Here is a 15,356-nt window from a genome sequence, read left to right as displayed (position 1 = left end):
GCTTCTAAGATCAAAGCTCTCGTACCGGGGAATGTGGTACATAGGGCGATGTAGGGCCACGGAACCTATTCTGGTACGCTCACAGCCTAGACCTTCGAGTGACCGTTTGCGTTAATTGATCGTGATGTGCATGAATAGAGGGTCGGTCTCATGGGGCATACTGGGATCTGTGTAGGGCCGGTAAGTCAACGCGGCATGCAATGTACCCCGTACCCCATCCTACGCGCTACCCCACGGCGCTCAGTGTACGTACACACCTGGGCCCACTCTGGGCCCATACATAGCGTGGTGAGTGATCGGCACGCTTTCGCGCGCACCGAGATCTATTTTCGTATTGCAGTTTTCTGTGACCACCCCAAGGCTTGTGTTTTTACTTATCAGATTTGCGTCGACTTCAGCCCTGGTCGCACAAAACAATGTTTCTGAATCTCCGAGCAGGTCGGTCCTGCTTAAGTATCGTCCCGTGCGAGCGGTTCGCTGTTCGAAGTTCGTCACGACCGACATGATCGCTCTTCTGAGCCCACCCCAAAGACCGGAGCTTCTCAGTGGTGACCGGCGCCCGCTGAGCATCGTTGCGGGTGCACATTCACTGGGATGCAGAGCCGTGCGGAGGACGTATACCTTTAAAAAGAGTCAGCAAGTATCCCTGGACCGCAGCATTCGTGTTGGTCCATTTTGTAGTGTGTTCCAATTTCATAAATGTGCCTCCGTTACGACCTGGATCGTTACGTCAGTCCCCACTTTGTTTCTCCGGCATCTAATCCGCCCCTGAATGCCATCGATGCTCGTAACGTTGAAATCGCTCTCTTGATCGTCAATCCACGAATCATGCATCACAGACTCATGTTCTTGGCTCACGGGTAAGTCTCTGCTGCCTATTTAATGCCCATCGCTTGTCCTCAGGACGCTAGCAGCACTGCCCCAGCTCAAGGAACACATGTCTTCTAGACTGCTTGCACCATGCGAGCTTCGGCGAGTCCTTGATCTCTATCTCGGAGTTGTGATCGATATATAGTAGGTCATGATCGTGGGCTTCTCCTCGTACAAAGTCACAATCAACAGAGAAACTCCTGATACCTGAAGACGTAATATGTCCCCTTTAAGAGGGAAGAGGGAAGCAGTCAGTACAGGAAGATGTTGGACCGAGTGACGCCCGAGTGCACTCAGGAATCAGTGAACGCGGCACGGTCAGGGATGGACACGGGACCAGACGCGATGAATGTATACCTTGCCTGAACCCGGCATTCATGATATGTAATCGAGGACATATGGTTTGCGACCTACTTCCTGGCAATGGCATATGCTAACGCGAACCGTATCAGCAACAGGGCCTCCGTAGCAAGCGCCGGTATCTCATTTACGTTGACCATAGACTTGGCGACGTTGCGCTATTCCATCATCATATAAAACCCCGCATGCAACCCCGCCAATACCCTTCTCCTTTCCACCAACCCATTGTCGTCGCATCATGCTGGAAGGAATACTACCTGCCCCTCTGGAGTCTTATGCGCCTCTTCTCGCTGCCGGCGTAGCGAGTGTCGCGGTTTTCATCGGGCTGTGGACTCGCAGGTCCCGTCGTTATCCCCTTCCCCCCGGACCGAAGTCAAGCTGGTTTGGAAAGGTGAAGATGCCTAATGCTCCTCCCTGGCGGACATATTCGAGTTGGCAAAGTATATATGGTTAGTGTTGATCCTATAAACCTTATACCACGACGTCGATGCCTGGGTGCAGGGGACATCATTTACATCTACGCATTTGGAAACCCTATCATCATTCTCAACTCGGCCAAGGCGGCGAACGACCTGTTGGATAAACGTAGTGCCAAATACTCTTCTAGACCGGTGCGCATCATGGTACAAGAATTGTAAGCTCAAGTCGTCGCTTCGCGCATTTCCATACCTTGAGATGTTCTTAGAATGGGTTTGGGGTGGCTCTTCTCGTCAATGCCCTATGGAAATAACTGGCGCAAACACCGTGCACTATTCCAGAAGCACTTCCACTCCAATGAGGCATCCACACACCAGCCCACGCAGATCGAAGAGACTCATGCCTTGCTGCGCAACTTGCATCGCAGCCCGGACAAACTTGCTCACCATCTGCGAAGGTGCGTATTTGAACGTCGTTCGTGCCGCCACTTTCTCAAGCATCAAAATTCAGGAGCTTCGCCGCGTTGGTCATGAAGATCTCCTACGGTCACCAGATTGAAGAAGAAGGCGACATGTATGTCGGTTTGGCCGATCAAGTGTTGGGCTCCCTCTCGCGCGCAGGACTCTATGGCACATACCTGGTGGATTACATCCCTCTTCGTGAGCATATGTATCCTTTCTTTTGGTAGAACGACCGCCCGCTGAAGTATGTGACAGTGAGATACGTACCAGCATGGATGCCAGGTGCGGGCTTCCAGAAACAAGCGAGGGAATGGCGCAAGAACTCCCTTGCTATGATCAACAAACCGTATGAGATGGTCAAGCAAAAGATGGTACGTTCGCGAACGATTTGTTGAATCGACTGCTCAGTCACAGTGTCAGGCGTCGGGCACCGCGGTACCTTGTTTCACCACCCTGGAGCTGGAGGAATGGAACAGAACAGGACAGGATGCGGAACATGAAATACTGATCAAGCAGGTGGCTGCAATTTCTTACGGAGGTGAACTTCACCATGGAACTTGCAATTGTGTTCTCAGTACTGAGCATGCGTATATTTGCACTCAGCGGGAACCGAGTCGGTAAGCCAGATCACAGGCTTGAGAAACAGCCAAGGTTGATAGTGCCGAACAGAACCTGTCTGCTCTGCTATCGTTTTTCCTTGCTATGATGGTCCACCCCGAGGTCCAGCGCAAGGCTCAGGCTCAGATAGACAGTGTGATTGGGCCTGATCGTCTCCCTGATTTCTCCGACCGCGACCAATTACCCTATGTGGACGCTATCGTCTGGGAATGTTTACGCTGGAACCCGTCTCTGCCCTTGGGTGTCGCGCATTATACGACTGAGGATGACGTTTACGAAGGATACTACATTCCCAAGGGAACGACGGTCCTAGCAAACATCTGGTTAGTGGTACTCAAAACGTCCTTTTCTCCGAATTTGACTGGTTTTCAGGAATATTCTACATAATCCGGAAGTATACCCTGACCCATCGTCATTCAACCCGGATCGCTTCGAGGATCCGAAGAAGAGCGCGGAGACTGGCATCAACATATTACCGGACGATGCATTTGGCTACGGAAGACGGTGATTGCGATTCATTAAATAGGTTGTCGGGTGCATCCTGACCGCTCATTTATAGGATGTGCCCTGGTCGCTGGCTTGCCTTTGACACTTTGTGGATCACCCTCGCCTCCATTCTCGCCGTATATGATGTCCAGAAGCCAGTCGATAAGGACGGTAATATTATCGAACCCGAAGTTGGCTTCACGTCTGCTTTGTTCAGGTGAGGCGTATCTTGTAGCATACGTTGATGTCTGGCTGACTCGACGCCTTTTTATCAGCCGTCCAAAACCTTACTCGTGCAAATTAGTCCCTCGCTCCGAAGCTGCACTGGGCCTGGTTCTGCAAACCAAAGACTAGTGACCCTTTTGAGTATTGTGTCTTTTTTGTCGAACTCTTGTATTCTAGTTAGAAGTGTTGTACGACTGAGAGCAAGTTGAGTGGCTATTGACATCCTACGGATTCCTGACGTTTCGTTGCATTCATTGATCAAGGTTTCATGAAAAGCATCGCAAGAAGTGTATCGCATCCGCGAGATGAAGCTTTCCCAGGCAAGATGTTGGTTCACATGAAACCAGAGAGGTGAACGCATGAGCGCAACCCTATCAGCACCTGTCTCTCGCAACATTTGGTCAAAACCTGTGCGACATCATGAATATTCTGTGTGCTCCGCCTTCAGCATGGCTCGTCGACCACAATGAGAGTTTTCTACCTGATCACAAACGTAAAGAAATGGTCTACCTCCAAACACAAGACTAACAATACAATAGATAAAGTGTCGTGGGGAAGGGGACGCAAGCAGCGAGGACGGTGTCAGGATTGGTACACCACAGCTCCTCAAGATCACTAGGATATTGGTAGTGTGATGAGTGGATCAAACCCAGCTAAAGAATGAGTAACGGATCGGTGACATGATGAAAACCAGAGGTTGTACAGTGAACCCTTCAGGTAACAGATATACGATCGTCTACGCAACATCGATTTGAGGCCCCGATGATAGTAAAATGACTTCAAAGTCCCTTGTACCTGGTATTGGTGACAGTGTCGGTGGACGAGCGCGGGGGGCGCAATCAAGGCCCGCGATAGAAGAACGAGTTCAGTAAATCCTTCCAGCGAGGAGCCGCACATCCGGGCGTTCTGAGAGATCGCAATCGCCGTAGAACGCTCTGATGTTACTTACCAGTCGATCTGAGTCGATGCACTTGTATGTCGCGGTCCTTGAAGAGACTGCTGCGGTGCGGTTGAGAAATCTGTTACTGGATGTGTTACATTCAAGAAATTCAAAGACATAATCTACCAGCGAATGCCATTCAATGTATCATGAAATTGACAGTTTAACAAAGAACGAATCGTGTGGAAAGGGTTGGGCGGGTGTACGCAGCGAGGGTGAAGACTTGGGGTGGAATCTTTTAAACACCACAATTCTCACCGCGCGATGATGACCTAGGGTAATTAATTTGCAATGGTAGCTGCAGCTGATTCTCGCTCTCAGACCTTCTGCATAACACGAAAGGAAGTATTAGAGAGGTACATTAGAAACACACGGACCAACGTACGCCGATAACAGTGTCAAATCCCAGAGGAAGAGTGCATATTCAACAGACATCTTGAAGAGGACCCGTTCATCGCAAATGACAGTGAGATATGGAATACAGCGACAGGGAAGGTCTCCGTCATCCGCTATGGAGTGTTTGCGACGATCAGCAACAGGAGGAAGTGGATAGTATAGCACGAACCCAGAGGCGACCGAGATACGGTCGTCTGCGCAGCGTCGATCAGATGACATATCAATTCCACGAGTGTCGCCACGCCGTGGACTAGAAGGGCGAACTCATTAGAGACGTCCAGCGAGGGGTCCTACAACAGGACATCCTGGGGGATCGCAAAGCGCGAGAGCTTTATAAAGGGACGTATCGGCAACCGCCATGGAACGCCCACGTCTTGACCACGTCTATTCTGACCGAGCAAATCTTGAAGCTTCAAGCTTCAAGCTTCACAGCTTCGCGGACCTCCTGGCTATGTTCCATAAAGCCACCTCTGTATACAGAGGAGCTCATATAAATAAATAAAAGAACTGTGTACGCAGATTAGTGGAGGTATAGCAAAGAATCCTAATGAGACCAGTCCGCAACTATTATACATAACCGTATCAAACGCAAAGCAGCAGGTAATACATATTCTCGAAAGCAATGACAACAGATTTACGATCATATGGGCTCGGATTGACGAGGACGATTATAGGAAGCCGGTCTCTTGCAAAAGCCTCGCCATCTTTTCGTCCTCTCTCTCACGGGGTTCACGCTCGAGACTGAGGTTCCAGAACAGATCACTAACATCTGGGATAGTGTTGAACTTGTTCAGACATTCCTGGATGTAGTCGTAGATGGTGTCAACTCTGGCGAAATTGAATGGCTTTGACTGCCATTTCTTGATCTCCTCAATGACTTCGGCCGCCATCTGCCGCTTGCGAAAATTGACCAGATTGGCGGAAGAGGACGAGTTGGGTACAGGGATATTGTTGGGTGCTCCGTCTTGAATGAATGTGAGCGTCGTGAGGTAAACACCTGTAAACGAGATGGATCAGCACGACAGGTTCGACTCGAAGCATTCGATGACTGGTGTACCTATGAAGGGAACACATGGAGGGGTGATCCTGGCCAATAACGAGCGATAATTGCTGAAGTTCTTGTTAGAGTCAATTGTCATTTCACAAGCTCCCAACATAGTCATCGACCGTTGGTTGATCTGCTCCCATGTCCGCTTCAACCGGCGTATGGGCGGAGAGTTGAGACCAGAGACAATGGCGATCATGCTTGAGAAATTGAGCAGATTCCGACATCGCTAAATTAAAGACAGGCTGAGAATGGGGGTTGTATCAAGCTGAGGTGAATCGGGCTCACGTCGGCCACGTTGATGAACTGCTTTACTATCGCAGCACGTTTACGTGAATCTTCTTTGCTTAGCACAGTATCGGCCACCCAATGCGCGATCTATAGTGAAGGATGAGCCGCGCCCCTCATTTCGTGAAATAAGATCTTCACCTTGTTTGTCGTCTCGATAATCGTCGCAATGTTATCATTGTTTTCACCAGGTTTTTGTTCCCGGGATCGAACAAGACATTCAGAAGGCTTGATCTTCTGATACAGATAGCTCTCAATGATTGTCAACTGACGGGCAACCTCTAGGGGATCAAAGTCTAAAAGCTTCTGCTTCTTCGACAATTTGGGAATGATAGGTGTGGGCTGTGGATCCAACGAGAGCGTGGTCTTCGCTTGAACGGTATCACCGTTTTGCTAGTCAAAAGTTTGAGCGAGTCAAACTTTGACGAGGATGAATAACTCACCGCGCGTTCTACCAGCACCAGCAACTGCTTCGCGGCAGCCAAATGTATGACACCCTCGCCGGAGACCATCTCCTTCATACGGTCAAGAATATATGCGTCTTCCTTCTCCAGGAACCCTGTATCCAATATCATTGTTTTGAATGTATTGAGGACTCTGCAGTTCGACATAATTAGAAATTGTTGAGACGAGCCATGTAATATACCGACCGAGTCCGAATGACATGCTGTTTGAGCCGTATCCATTCGTCAAGTTCCTGAGGGTTCAGACCCTCTGGTGGGTCAATCCAAAACCTTTGAACGAGAAGATCGAAGAGGGTATCTAAATCCGTGAATGACTTATACGTCAAGAGGAAAGTTTTGCTGAACATCGTATCTAGGTTGAAGAGTTGAAGATCGGTTGGCAATCACAAATACTGAATGGCAACAGTGCCGCTTACCTGAGTGTTCGTGAGCAGTCAGACGTTCTACAAGTGCAGGAACTGTTCCAGCTCGTACTTTGCCATCAGGATCAATAAGGATCTCTGTTTGGCTGTATGTTGGCCGCAGGTACCACGGTTTCGTCTCTGCATTGATCGTTTCGATGATGTGTTTGGGATGCTCGCCAAATATCTTCACAATCTTGTCGGCACGCGAGGGAGATTTCATCATGGAAGGTGCAGATCCTACTGTGGTGCCTATAATGATGTGTCAATCCTGGAGGATCAAGAAATATTCGAATTGCTGCACGAACCGTCATCGTCGGGAAGAAGGCTTGCATCATCATCTCCAAATTCAGAGCCTGGCCCAAGTAAAGAGGCCACACTGTTCGTGGCTTTGTGCTGCGACACAGCCGTGACGGAGCTCCCCGCCCGTGGTCTCGACATCTCGAGAGAAGATTCCGACGTGCCAGACGGATTGCTATAAAGAGCTGGTGTGCTTTGCGAGCGGTCCATTGACGGTTTAACCGCTGGCTTACGGAGCGCGAAGTCGAGGTCTACAACATCCTCCTCCTCCGGATGATACGGATTTGCTGTGAAATCTGAGATCTCACGAAGGGTGCGACCTAGGTTGCTGTCAATCATACTGATGCGCGACATCCGCCAGGCAATCGAGTCGTTGTAGTCGTTGTTTGCGATCTCCTGCTGTTCTTGTCCTAGCTTGAACAAAGTGTCCAGCGTCTGTTGGACCAAACCCATATTCGCCTTGAGAGAGCCAACCACAGAACTAAGTACATCTGTATTCTGAGATGATTCGTCGCGCTGGGAATGCGTGTAGGCTTGTGTCTTTAAAAGCAAGACGGAGCCGTCGTCGTATAATGCCTGAGTCGCCGCTTCTAGGGTACGGACGAGAACCTGTGCCTTGTGGACTGTCTGCATATACACGTCCTCGTCCGAGCCCTCTCGTTTGATGCCATCGATATCAACGGCCTCAGCGATGGAGACATTTGAGACTGAAACAAGGAACCCATGAAGCCATGAGACGGCCGCCTGCCCGTTGGCGTGCACTCGAGGAACTATTTTGCGACAAATGATGAAATCATCCGAATGGAATAGAGATAGGCACGGATCTCACCTGCATCAGGGGTCGCCAGAAACGAGCCCAGGGCGGCAAGTCTGCCATCTAGATCAGACACGCTCGCTCTGAGCTCAATCAAGACATCATTTCCTAAAACTCGTTGCGGTGATTCACCAGCACCGTTGGGCGCAACCCATCCAAACCCTTTCCAATCTCCCGCAGCGCCAGCACCGATGAGTCCTAGGCCAATATTATTCGGAGCGAAGGCAGCTCGTAGCCGCTTTTGATTTGGTTTGATGTAAGTAGGCTGCATAGCAGCTTGGCTGTTGCTCCGTTGCACCTCCAAAACGAACGCGACCAGTGCACGGTCAAGTTCAGCAGCGTCAGCCTCCATACGCGTCGGAGTATCGATGGAGGATGTACTAGGGTCATATTGTGCAGCAAGAACGGCAAGCACAAGCTTCGATAGTGTCGCTGTGACTTTGCGTTGTGCGGGTTTCAGCTGGGCCTGTAACGTCTGTAGCAAAGCGTTCGCCTTCGGGTCGAGCCCTTCTTTTGGATACAGGCTGCTAGAGATGTGTCCGTAGGGCGGAGAAGAGATGCAGAGAAGATTCCGGATAGCGACGACGGCGTCAAGGATATGATTATCGAGCTCTTGCTGCTGCGGGAGGCGGCCCAAGACATCATGCGCCTGAATGAAATCGACTACGGCTGCGACAGCCTGTCTGGCAACCCCAGCGAGGTCCGTCATAGAGTCGGGTGCTGGGGGCGCAAGCACTTGCTGCAAGTCCTGCGCGTACTTTTCAGCGGAGGTCAACTCACCGAAGTCCTGGGGTTGGGGCAGTCGACTCTGCGTGAGAACCTGCCGTATCTCATGAGAACGCGTTCCATTTCCGTTGGCCGAAGAAACGGGGGGACGTCTATCTATTGGGTCCACATCGGAGTCGTCAGAGTAAACGCTAGCGCCCCCAGCAGCACTGTCGCTGCGTCCTCTTCGCATGTTCGATACTTCAGAATCTGAGCGAAGGCGGTTAGAGACGGCGGAACCCGTATCTTGCTTTCGAACACGTTCAAGGGCTGAAGGATTAGAGGAGGGGACACTACGAGAATGGCCATTCGTTCGAGAGGTGTTCGACACCTCTGGTACCGTCCACTGCACAGTGCCATCCAGCTTGTTAATGTAATAATAAGACATCCCATCGTCAGCCAGCCGTCGCACCCAAGGTTCAGGAGTATTTGAACGTCGAGGGAGACCAAACCCGGCAGAGGTGTTATTTGTCTGCCTTGCTTGTCCGAAAGCAGCACTAGACCCTGATCGAGCACGCTGCTGGGCAGCCATTCCACTGAAATCGCTGTCATTCAGGTCCTCTTCGGCTTCCGTTGGCAAGTCACGAGAGTGCTGTCCCGTCTGCGTATTAACATAGAATATCTATAGTCGGATGCCGTGAGAATTACGCGATGGATGCTCGAGAATGGATGGACAATATTTCGGCGAACTGACCTGTCCGTCTGCAGATACCTGCGGCATCCAGAAATCACTAGACTGAGTAGGGTTGTCCATAGCGGCAGACGCGAGCTCGTTTAGCGCGCCTCGCGAAGATTCAAATTCCATCTCTGGGTTCAACCAGTTCCCATCGCCGTCTGTACGCGGACGTGAGCGTGAGGTGCTCGCAGATATTGCCATTCCGGGAAGTTCAGACGCGCTCTGAGAGACGCCCACAGTAGAGGTATCTGCGAGCGTAGACTGCTGCGGGGCGTGAGCATATTCCGACGCCGACAGTGCAGCGTCGGCCTCTTCGTCGGAAATGACGACCACGTAATTTGAGGGGAACCACCCGCGCTCGTCACCAAGTAAGCCATCCCACCAGCCCGTCTCTAATTGCGTCAAGACCTCGATGATGTCGCCCCTGCGAAAAGACAGTGATGCATCGTCTGCAGACTGATAGTCGTAGAGAGCACGGCAAAAGAAGGTCGAGTACGAGTGCTCGTCAGGAGGTGAGCCGTCGTTGACGAGGGTCGAGGTGGTGGAATGTGACTGGGTCGCGCCGTAGACGGCGGTGGCCATGGGGGGGAAGACAAGGAGTGGGTGACTGCTGGTGGTCGTCGGAGGCGAAGCGGGATGATGAGGTTGCAGCGAATCTTACATAATCTTGCGCGCGTGGCTACGGACGTTTCTATTTCGGTAAGTACGGCTCAAGCAGACTCTGGAGCTACTACTAGTCGACTCTCGAACTTCCCTTCGCCTGCGTACACTTTTTACCGTTTCAAAGTCCTCTGCTTCTCTGCAAACTCTACAATTTTTCGGTCCACGAACATTCCCTTTCGGTCCCGAACCCCGTCCATGTACGCCTTGGCTACGTTCGATCGATCTGCCTTTTCTCCTAGATCCTCTAGCTCCTCCTCTGTGGTAGGCACCCAAAATGGATCCTGATCCAATAACTCGTATCTGAGCGAGCTTCAGTTCCTATTCTTCACATCAGGGAAATAATTCACACTCACCCACTGAAAACAAGCTGTGGGCTTGCTGCCCCTGATGTTCGCTTCCGGATGTCTGCCAATCTAGGTCAAAGGCATTCCACGCACACGCCAATAATGTGCACGCACCATCCGCAAATCCAAAGCTTTCCACGACTGGCAACATTGCTTGCACGGTGAAGAACGAGGTCCCCTCCTTCATCTCCTCTGCCACTATCCTCCCACGCCGCTTTGCTACAACGCCGTAAACTTTACCTAGCACGTCCGCTGGAAAATCTGATGTCAGGATCGGGTAGTCGGAAAGAAGCAGATAATACAAACTTGATGCCTGTATGTCACATGAATACATGGCCAACATCAACCGCGGAGACCACTCCAACAATCCGTTTCTACAGGCATCCTTCATCGCTGAGATCACTGATCCCGTCACCTGCGATATCCTACTTTGTTCTAGACAGGTCTGGCATCAGCACAAGAATATATATCGCAGGACGAGGCAGACTATACGTACGACGCTCCTTCTCAACCCCTTCGCGATCGATCTCAACGGCCTGTACGAAGAACGCCACGCCTTCCACGGGTTCGGCGCACAAAGGGCCCTGGAAGGTAGCAATTTGAAAGCCTGTTTCGATGTTACCATCGAAATCTTTAGATAGCTGGTCCTTCCGTTGGTCAGTCAAGTCCCCTTCTTTGGTACGATCTAAACGACGTCTCAAACTATTTAAAGATAAAGCAATCCATTTATCACGCGGAGTTGAGTGTGACTCACGAATTGGGATTTCCGTCTTTCCTTGCGTCAATCAGCAAACACTCGCCAGCATTGTGAGGTCCTGAAGCCCAGATCGTGTCCACAATATCAACCCATTCCCCTCCAATCTCTCTACAGATTTCTTCCAGAGTGTGCCAATAATCCTCAGGGCGAACGGTCGGCTTGTGCATCACATCGCCTAACATGCCAGCCTCCTTACTTTCGTCTTCTTCGTCGTAAGTGCCGGTCGAGTCGTCAGCGGCAGCCTGTTCGTGTTGCAACCTTTTGAAAACGGAGATGTTGTTACGAATGAACGTGGTGATTCTGTTTGGGAGTGGGACAGCGCGAATAGTGAAGTTGACGAGGTTCAGATGGCTTGTCCCTTGGACTGTCCCTCGCGGTGCCCCAGCGGTTTTCGGAGGGGCCATGTCTGTTGAACAGGTGAGAATAATGAATCAGAAAGAGTAAATGGCATACCGGGAGCCTTGACTGCGGTTTCGCGGAATGGTACTATAGGTTTAGATGGATGAATATCGACTTTTGCGAATCGCTCGCGAAGGTCTTTCAAGCAGCGCTACAGGAAGTCACATGAATGGGGTTGATGGTCAGTGAGTGATCAGATGCATTACCTCCAGATGCAGTTCTCCGGCGGTAAGAATGACATGCTCTCCAGTTTGCTGCTGGAAGGTCTCTACACAAGGGTCGGCCTGGCTGAGCAACTTCATGCCGCGTATAAGTTTTGGCATATCAGCAGGCATGGCTGGCTCGAGAGCAACACGGACGATGGGTGGCGCCTTTGAGTGTGCGTGAGCATTAGACATATTTTCATGAAAAAGTTATATACCTGAAGATTCACCCCACCCAGATTGATAGCCCATTTTTCGTCTGGCGTTGCCTGTGCACCCACCCCTGCAGCACACAAGGTCGCAGATCTCCATACCTTACCTTCCAAGCCCTTGATCGCGAAGACGTTTCCTGCATGAACACAGTCCACCGCTACGAGCTCCCGCCCCATCATGGTGTATAACCCTTCGACAATGGCCTCTATGACGTGTCGTCGATTGCGAGGGTGTCCCTGTTCTAACGCATTACTATATTTTGGAAGTACGCACGAAATCGTGCTTCCATTACGAATAGTGCCCGAATACAAGCGTGCGAAGCCAAGAAGGGTCTCGTCGGCGTCCTTCAAACCTTCGATAGAGTCCGCATCGTCCTTATCAACAGAATCGGGAGCTGCTGGGATAGAAGTAGATTCGGGTTTATCTGTGCCGTTCCCAGTTTCTTCTTCATCCTTGAGCCGCATTGCCTTCGCTTCTTTGGCGTGTGCCCGCATCTCTTCCGCAGTGAGCGAGCGCTTCTTCCGTTCTGGGAGCTCTGCTTGTGGAACGGCGAACATCTTACTCACGAATGCGACGATGTGTGAACTTGCCGATGCATCGCAGGTATACATGTCCCTTTCGAGTTTATTCTTCGGTGCAATGGACGACTCGTAGAGCTCGGGGTAGAGCATTTTGGGTATGCGCATGGGCTGAGCGACTGGCGGGGAGGGTACGATGTCGACTATGGCTTGGATCACGGAGGTCGAGAGAGATAGCCATTGAGTGAAGATGAGGGAGAGGAGCTGGCGGCTGTCTTTGGACTTGAGTTCACGAGGTGGTATTTTTAAGTTGAGCGTCGATACTATTTTCGTGACTTTGTCCGGATTTCTGCGTGCTGGCGTTCAGTGTCTCACTGCGACATAATGTGATCAGGGACGAACGGGTTGATAGCGACTGCATCGTAGACCGCCCAGATGTTCTCAAGCACAAATTGGACAAACAGCGGCTTCAAAGAGCGTCCTCGAAGATGCTTATAGCTGATGACACGCTTCGTCTTGGGATCCAGGTAGAAGTCGCCCCACAGTACGCTCCTGAAATTAGCCTCTTTGATCCCCAGCTTCGCTGCAAAGATCTGGGCGAACTTCCCTATGCGGAATCCCCACCCATCGATCGCGGACGCAAATATCACGTTGCCTTTCTCCGGCGCAAAGTAGATGTCCTCGTCGTCTTTTTCCTGGAATTCGTCCGCCTCGTTCACGATCGCGTCCGCTTCGTCTGCGTGGCTCTCTTTCTTACTCGCGAGACGCCGCTCGCGCTCTTCGCGCCAGCGGAGGTCATCCCCCATGCGCTCCCCGGCGAAGAAGCTACCCATGACGGCGTTCGCCTGTTCGATGAGCTGAGAGAGGTGGTGATACGCCTCGGTCGGGGATTGCTTGAGCTCTGTGACAAGCCGGTCGAGTTTGTTGATCACGAGTATCGGTCTAAGTCTATCCTGCCATGCTTGTCGTAGTACAGAGATGGTCTGTGACCAGTCATCAAGTCACCAAAGCCGAGCGATCACGGCCACGGCGCTCACCTGAGACGAGACGCCCTCGACGACATCGACAAGCACGAGCGCACCATCGACCAATCGCGATGCTGTAGACACTTCGCTCGAGAAATCGACATGCCCCGGAGTGTCGATCATATTAATGGCATATGTTTTTGGAAAGCTTCCTGAACAAGTCTGTCACCCCGTTTCAGCGACCAAGTCGACGTAGGGCACGCACCTCCCACCGCTGTCTTTTCCATAACTTTGAATCTAAGAGAGACGGCACTGCTCTCCATCGTGATGCCACGTTCCTGTTCGTCTTCTCTACTGTCCAGATATCTGATTTTCCCGGCCATCCGGGAGGAGATGATGTTATTTGAGGCGAGAAGAGCGTCCATGAGAGTCGTTTTGCCATGATCAACATGACCAATGGTTGTGACGACGCGGACGTTGCAGGTTTCTACCACGGCGTCCATGATAGACCTGTAAAAATTTGTGTGAAGACAAGAGGCAGACTGTACGAACGATGGGCTGCGTCATTCCGAGCGTCGGTGCCGTGTCAATGGTCGGGTTAAGGTTATAATATCACGGCCCTCCGGGCAACACCTGGCACCATTCAAGTTTATTAACCAGTCAAAATGATGTCTATGTACAGCATGTGCTCTCAAGACAATCTCTCATTCTGCTAACTTTAATTATGATGAGACAATACTCAAAGGGGAAGACCTTTGAGGTTTGCAATTTTCTGACCATCCTCCCAGAGACCGGGGGGGGCAGGGAAAAGTGACAAGAGAAGTGACAAAGGCACGTGACACATGAAGCGTTACAGTCAAACGATGTCTTTCGAGCGGATGAGTGACGCGTTACAGCCAAACAGCACCTTCCAAATATGGTGAATTAATAGAAAGAGACCTGGATCCAAAGGTGCCAGGAATTACCGAATTGAAACCTGTCGAAACACTTGCACGTCCATTTCTCTGGCAGGAGCGAGCAATGCACTGTGAAAGGGCCATATGGCACTATGGAGCACAACAACTCCATGTTTGATATGAGTTGAGAATCACACATTGAACAGTGCTTGTCCTGCACCATCTGCACTACACGCGTAAACCATCACCCATCCAGCATTGTATCGTTAAAGCGGTAACAACGACAAAGAAGTAACTAGATGGGCGGAAAATGACCTGGGGTATTTAATTTGCAAATCAAAAGAATGGCGCTTGGGGCCCCAAGCGCCATTCTTCTTGACAGCTTTGCTCATCTGGACTTCCGCATAGCGTTAACGCCTCTAGGAAGTCCAGTGGATTTAGAGCAAAGTATACATGAGCGACCGCTCGAGGAGGATACAAAAATTCTTTGCCCTCATCCGGTGCGCTCCTGTATCTAGCCACAACAGAAATGATCGCGCGGGCGGGGGGGACCGGCTGCGCATGTGTGAAACGCTTGTGAGTGGGTGATGCAGTGCAGGAATAGAGTCAGAATCATGCGAACCTCATGGCCATGAGCATACAGTCCAGCCGCCGCCACTCCCCCGCACCGCACCCACACAACAATAATCGATATTGGCAATCCTAACCACACACTCTTCAGCGTGAGACGAAAAGACATGTAGCGAAATACGCACCAAGGCGTCCCAAGGATCACCGACGTGCCCTCACATCCGGAATATGAGGGGGCGCGACCAGCTCTCAGTGGGCTTCACACCCGCGCTGAGACTGGAGAGCACGGAGAGCATCTGCCT

At 51.1% G+C, this 15,356-nt stretch overlaps 5 protein-coding genes across 5 annotated transcripts; 1 reads left to right on the top strand and 4 right to left on the bottom strand.

The window, feature by feature from the left end:
• The first annotated feature begins 1,335 nt into the window (after window positions 1-1,335).
• cyp12 (cytochrome P450 monooxygenase 12) lies at window positions 1,336-3,708 on the top strand. The gene is made up of 11 exons (XM_009547613.1): window positions 1,336-1,679; window positions 1,732-1,864; window positions 1,916-2,104; window positions 2,158-2,306; window positions 2,364-2,479; window positions 2,529-2,646; window positions 2,712-2,725; window positions 2,778-3,049; window positions 3,099-3,230; window positions 3,286-3,429; window positions 3,488-3,708. Exons 1-11 carry the CDS (start codon window positions 1,469-1,471, stop codon window positions 3,564-3,566), a joined length of 1,557 nt encoding a protein of 518 aa, XP_009545908.1. The 5' UTR covers window positions 1,336-1,468; the 3' UTR covers window positions 3,567-3,708.
• A 907-nt stretch (window positions 3,709-4,615) lies between these two features.
• On the bottom strand, window positions 4,616-4,992 carry HETIRDRAFT_173533 (uncharacterized protein; the record flags this gene model as incomplete). The annotated part of the gene is made up of 2 exons (XM_009548152.1): window positions 4,616-4,703; window positions 4,763-4,992. 2 exons carry the CDS (start codon window positions 4,990-4,992, stop codon window positions 4,616-4,618), a joined length of 318 nt encoding a protein of 105 aa, XP_009546447.1.
• Window positions 4,993-5,369: 377 nt separating this feature from the next.
• Window positions 5,370-10,108, bottom strand: HETIRDRAFT_475375 (uncharacterized protein; the record flags this gene model as incomplete). The annotated part of the gene is made up of 11 exons (XM_009548151.1): window positions 5,370-5,770; window positions 5,831-6,047; window positions 6,107-6,196; window positions 6,248-6,499; window positions 6,550-6,703; window positions 6,757-6,922; window positions 6,975-7,223; window positions 7,352-7,927; window positions 8,101-9,033; window positions 9,112-9,472; window positions 9,545-10,108. The coding sequence occupies 11 exons, from the start codon at window positions 10,106-10,108 to the stop codon at window positions 5,442-5,444; spliced, it is 3,891 nt and encodes a 1,296-aa protein (XP_009546446.1). The 3' UTR covers window positions 5,370-5,441.
• Window positions 10,109-10,299: 191 nt separating this feature from the next.
• On the bottom strand, window positions 10,300-14,091 carry HETIRDRAFT_173530 (uncharacterized protein; the record flags this gene model as incomplete). Its single annotated transcript, XM_009548150.1, has 12 exons — window positions 10,300-10,489; window positions 10,543-10,594; window positions 10,648-10,785; window positions 10,840-10,968; window positions 11,030-11,235; window positions 11,288-11,696; window positions 11,744-11,840; window positions 11,896-12,060; window positions 12,111-12,972; window positions 13,026-13,606; window positions 13,661-13,800; window positions 13,854-14,091. The coding sequence occupies 12 exons, from the start codon at window positions 14,089-14,091 to the stop codon at window positions 10,300-10,302; spliced, it is 3,207 nt and encodes a 1,068-aa protein (XP_009546445.1).
• Window positions 14,092-14,921: 830 nt separating this feature from the next.
• Window positions 14,922-15,123, bottom strand: HETIRDRAFT_173529 (uncharacterized protein; the record flags this gene model as incomplete). The annotated part of the gene is made up of 2 exons (XM_009548149.1): window positions 14,922-15,057; window positions 15,107-15,123. 2 exons carry the CDS (start codon window positions 15,121-15,123, stop codon window positions 14,922-14,924), a joined length of 153 nt encoding a protein of 50 aa, XP_009546444.1.
• Window positions 15,124-15,356: the final 233 nt, after the last annotated feature.

This window comes from Heterobasidion irregulare (genome assembly GCF_000320585.1).
Source record: "Heterobasidion irregulare TC 32-1 unplaced genomic scaffold scaffold_05, whole genome shotgun sequence".
Taxonomy (NCBI): Eukaryota; Fungi; Basidiomycota; class Agaricomycetes; order Russulales; family Bondarzewiaceae; genus Heterobasidion; species Heterobasidion irregulare.
This window is presented reverse-complemented; position numbering and strand designations above follow the sequence as displayed.